The 5,609-nt window shown below is 33.3% G+C and overlaps 1 protein-coding gene across 1 annotated transcript in view; it reads left to right on the top strand.

The window, feature by feature from the left end:
* KATNBL1 (katanin p80 subunit B-like 1) overlaps positions 1-5,331 on the top strand; it is a 38,873-nt gene extending 33,542 nt beyond the window's left edge. Inside the window, exons 9-10 of the mRNA XM_004687953.1 lie at positions 1,154-1,247; positions 4,383-5,331. Of these exons, the coding sequence (XP_004688010.1) occupies positions 1,154-1,247; positions 4,383-4,415 (127 nt within the window). The 3' untranslated portion in view covers positions 4,416-5,331. The remainder of the gene's footprint in view (positions 1-1,153; positions 1,248-4,382) is intronic.
* Positions 5,332-5,609: the final 278 nt, after the last annotated feature.

The raw sequence follows: 5,609 nt of genomic DNA, 5'->3' as shown, positions 1-5,609 counted from the left end.
AAAAAAAAAAAAGATATTTATGTCATGGATTGTTTTGGCTGTGCTCTCTTCTATATACTATATGGTATAGTCTTTTATCCATTTTGTGTTTTATTTTTGTATATGGTGTGAGATAGTATTCTAGTTTCATTCTTTTGCAGTTGATTTTTCTCAAAATTTATTGAAGAGGCATTCCTTGTTCCAGTGTATATTCTTTACTCCTTTGTTGTAGATGAGTTGACTATATATGTATGGTTTTATTCTGGTGTGTATGTCTGATTTTGTTCAGTACCATCTTGTTTTTATTTTAATGGCTTTGTAGTATTGTTTGAAGTTTGGGAGTGTAAGTCCTCCATTCTTCACCCTTTTAGTCAGGAGAGCTTTTTGATTTTGTTGAATTGTGTAAAGTCTTTGTAGATCTTTCGTATCAGTCCCTTATTGGTTATATGATGTGCAAATATTTTTCTGCCACTTAGTGGGATGTCTCTTCATTTTGTGATTCCATATGAATTTCAACAATATTTGTTCCATTTCTTTGAAGAATGCCATTTAGATTTTTTTTTTAAGATTTATTTATTTATGTATACAGAACTGGGTGCAGGCCAGAGGTACAGGGGTGGTGAGAGCATTCACCAGGGACAGAGTGGGGAGCAGAACAGGCAGATCGACGAAGTACACTGCTGAGGGGAGGAACGGGCGGGTCAAGAGAGGTCTGTCACGCCATGTGGATCACCTCCGGGGCAGGCGGGGATTGAACTCATGCTGAAGTGGCTTTAGCTTCTTAGTGCTGCGCTTTAACCTGCTGCGCCACCAGGGAGGGCCCGCCATTTAGATTTTTATTGGAATTGCATTGAATCTGTAAAGTTACTCTTGTAAAGGGTGGCCATTTTGATAATTCTTCTAATCTTTGAACAGGGAATATTTTTCCATTTACCTGTGTCATCTAGTTCTTCAAATGTCTGTTTTATTTCAAGCCTGCTAATTTAATAACTAAGTAACCTGTATTTTCCGTAATAGATATGACTATTTTAAAGAGATGTTTGACTTCATATAGTATAATTTTCTTTTCAAAATACCTGAAAATTTTAAAACTTTTCATTAAGAGTTTTTGCCACCAAAATTTATATCATGTTTTACTTGCATTCTCATTTTACATCTTTTTTTTTTCACCTAGAAATATTCAGATTTTAAAACAACAATTAAGTGGATTGTGGGAACAAGAAAACCATCTTACTTTGGTTCCAGGATATACTGGTAATATAGCTAAGGTAAACTATATTTAAACTTAATATATTAAACTTAAGATCTGTATTTAAGCTTATTTTAAAGTTAGGAGTAATGTATTATCATGCATTTATAAATAAATTTTTCACATCTCTCAGCAGAATAATTAAGTTCTATTCTAGTAAGATCTAAAGCTAATTTCAAATTCATAAATGCTTCAGGTCTCTAGACATAAATGTGAACTCCTTAACTAGCCACTGAATATGGTTCATATACAGACACACAAGTGACATACAGAAGATATTTAATGACTTAGTTCCAATTAGAGAAAAATATTTGAAAAAATGTATCAGAAAAGTGACACATAGAAAGCAAGAGGGGAGGAAAACATTCAGAAGGTTTGAGCTATTCATTTTTACTGGACTTTTGCTGATGTCATGTTTTTCAGGGAAAGTTCAAACTACAGGATGAACTTGACATTGATCTATATTGATTTGCTTGTCTCTTAGAATTTTAATATTTAAACTCTAGAAAACATTGCTAGTTAAAATATTATTTCAGGGGGGGAAATCATTGTTAAAAAGTATTTCCAGTCTTTTACTGGGCATACTGCTGCCATAAATGGGCATTAGCCAGAAATGTAAAACATTCTTTGATTTTAAGAAATATATTCTAAATAGTATGTTTTGTGTCATAGATTTGTAAAATCCTTCTTGTATACCTTCAATAAAAGAATCAAAATGATGTTAACCTAAAAGTTCAGGAGACTATTAAAAAGGCAAAGCATGTTTAGTTGGATTCAGAAAGTTGCAATTTAGGTTACACAGATTTCAGGTAGAAAAGATACTTAAAGGTGAGGCAAAGTCAGGGTTTTCATGGAAAGAAGAGAGGAAGATTAATTGAAGAGACCAAAAAAAGCTATAGTTAGGAAGTTTCCTAAGTGTCCATGATAGAGGATACGCTAAAGAAGTGGTATACACATGTAGCACAATGAAATACTATTCAGATTTAATGGAAAATGAAATCTTATGACTTACAGCAAAATGGAGAACCTTTTGGGTATTATATGAAGCCAAGTCAGAAAGATAAAGACATATAGAACGATTTCACATATATGAGTAAAAATAGAAGGAAACAAAGCCGGTGAAATGACAAAGCAAAATAATTATAAGCTAGCAGGTATAGATAACCAAAGTTTTGGAGGTTAAGAAGGAGAGAGAAGGGAGAATGGATCATAGGGATGCCAAGGGTAGGAGGGAAAAACAGCAAACAACCATTTGTATTTAATACACTGTAAGGTTAATGTAATCGCTACTGAATGTTAATGGAATAGAATTAAATAGACAAATTACTGGAAAAGAAAAAGTCGGCTAGTGTTGACATGTTTAAATTATTCTTGGCATAGCTAGTTACTGATTCTTTAGAAAGAATGAAAAGAAAGATAAACACATAGTGGATGATTTCACATTTATGAGTAAATATAAGAAAATAGAGCAGGTGAACTGACAGCAAAATAATTACAAACTAGCAGACACTGATAATTGAAGTTTCTGAAGTTAAAAGAGTGAGGGAAGGGAGAAAGGATCAAGGGGATACTAAAGATGGCTAAAAGTCTATTGTAGTCAGTTCTCATGATCTGGATAACTTCTCCAGCAATTGATTGATGCTTTCTTAAAACAATTGCTTTTTGGTTCAGTTCAAAGATCTTTAGCCCTGTTCAAATGAGACAGGTAAATACAATTTCGCTGTAAAGGCTCTCTGCTTTCATTTTGAAAACTACTTCACAGATGTCAGATTTTCACTGTTATATCAAGCAAGTATGTTACCACTGTGTATAAATGATATATAAATGTAGAATTTTTAATGATGAAAATCTTAAAAGCAGACATCAATTTCTTTGAAGTTTTTTGTTGTATAGTTTGTTGGTATTTTGATAGTTGGGGTTAGGAGTGAAATGAAGTAAAAGTTGATAGAAAAAGAACATTTGATATATAACAACTATGTTCTATAATTTCCTTATATTCTTGATATATAACTTAGCAATTACCATTTCCCTAGAAATTTGCATAAAAAAGAAATTTGCTTTCAATTATAATTTTTTGGTGAAGGGAGAAACTACTGCATCTGCTCTTAGGATACTAAACACATTAATTACTGAATATTGATTGATTAGAAGTTCTGTGAAGTTCATTATGATAAAACTTACAATATTAAACCTTCAAATATCATTTTCTTGAGTGTAAAAATCAGGTTATCATCAAGTTGGTCTAAAATGTTTGTGACACTGAGGAAATTACTATGAATGATTTAGTGATTTTGCTTAGCTACTAAAGCAGTTGTTTTAGCACAGGAATTAGGCCATTCATTCAGCATTGAGAAAATACATATTCAGTATGGGCTATGTGTGAAATCCAATGCTAAACATATACAGATAAAAAATTTCTAAGGGCCTCCCTCATGGGGCAGATTACAGTGCTGGCAAGCTATTGCCAAGCTACTGCAGCATGAGTTTGATCCCTGGCCAGGAAGCTAACACACATAGTGCAGCAGACCTCTCCTGTCTCACCTGCTGCTCCCTTCAGCAGTGTATTTTAGTAGATCCACCTGTTCTACTCCCTATTCTGTATCTGGTGAATCTTCTTGGCACCTTCCCCCCCCGCCCCCCATCTCTTCTGGCCTATACACCAGTTCTTGTATGTATAAATAAAAAATAAATTACTCTTAAAAAAAAAAAACAATTTCTAAGACACCTCTTTTTTTTTGATGAGGATTTATTTTTTTAAAGGTTTATTTATTTATGCATACCAAAATGAGGTACAAACCACAGGTGCAGGAGTGGTGAGAGGCTTCACCAGAGACAGAGTGGGGAGCAGAACAGGTAGATAGACAAAGTACACTGCTGAGGGGAGCAGTGGGCGGGTCAGGAGAGGTCTGCCACAACATGTGGATTACCTCCCAGGCAAGGGACCAAACTCTGCACTGAAGTGGCTGTGGCTAGCTTGCAGTGCTGCGTCCTAACTTGTTGCACCACCAGGGAGGGCCCTAAGACACTTCTTTTATCCTCAAAAGGTCACAAAGGCGAACGAAGGCATTTTAAGTGAGAAATGGGAGAAGAAAATGAATTGTATAAATGTACTTACTGTACTAGCTAATGAATTGTTTTTGTTTTCTTTTCAAAGGATGTAGATGCTTATTTATTACAGTTGCATTGAGAAACTCTGCTAGAGAGCATTTTGTTATTTAAAACATCCCTGGACTATATGATTTCCATTAAGAATGTACCATCTGAGAACCAAACTGAGGAAGAAATTAAACCATTTTTTTCTTTAAGAAGCTACATAATGAAACCACTAATGGAAGCCTAATCATCTACTTCACATTGAAGTGGAAAAATACCTGAAAGGAGCAGCTTCAGCTTCAATGAGGTGAAAGTGCACTATGAAGATTGTTCGCCTTCGCTGCATTTGGGATTTACATGGTTTTTGGTAGCATTGTTTAAGAACTACTGGGTCTTATTGCAATCCTGCATAAGAATATAATTTATACTGTGTGAGAAAATAAGACAGGACTTATTTCTAGGAACCACAAAGTCATCTTTTAAAGATTGTGTTTTATAAAACACTTAAATGTGTGCAGCTATTTTCTTATGTTGGAAGGACTTTGAAAGTTAAAAACATCATAGCAAGTAATCAATACTAAAAATGTTTTGTCCACACTGAGATACTGTGTATACAAAATGCCTTAATTATTAATAAGCCAATGTGTATGATACCGATACCTGTTTTTAAAAAATTAAAACCAAACCAAACATGTTTCTGGCATGATAAAATCATGGAATTAAATCAGGGGTTTCCATTTACATAGAATGTTAAAACTATTCCACATCATTTTTAAAGCTTGACACTATTTTAGAATCTCTGATTTTTTTTTTTGCCAGAATTATGTATGTATGTGTTATTCCTATGTAAAAGAAAAAGGTGAATATGTATTTGTATGAATGCTTATTAACTGGATATGTCTGTGGAATTAGCTAATTTATATTCACTTTTCATTGTATATGAATTTCTAATATCAGTTCTGTATCATTTAAACCCCTTTCATTTTGAGTAAATTCACTAAATATTTCTATTTTTTGCTTTTTTATCATTTTTTATGATTTCTAATTTCTTTCCACTACATATGTTTTAAAGAATTAAATATGATGCTTTAGAAATGTTTACACTTAGTACTGACTTTATATTTTAAATTCTGACACTTCTTATTACTACCTCCTGTAATGGTTTGTATGAAATGCCAGCACACTGTACGAGTTGTATTTTTTTTTTTTTTAAGTAACATTTCTAATGTCAGTGAACCCTCTTCTGGAATGCCTGAATCTGACCTACCATAAAAATAATTGGGTTTCA

The sequence above is a fragment of the Condylura cristata genome, unplaced genomic scaffold (genome assembly GCF_000260355.1).
Source record: "Condylura cristata isolate star-nosed mole 26May11 unplaced genomic scaffold, ConCri1.0 scaffold00023, whole genome shotgun sequence".
NCBI lineage: Eukaryota > Metazoa > Chordata > Mammalia > Eulipotyphla > Talpidae > Condylura > Condylura cristata.
Note: the sequence above shows the minus strand (reverse complement) of the source record. Positions and strands in the feature narration are given on the sequence as shown.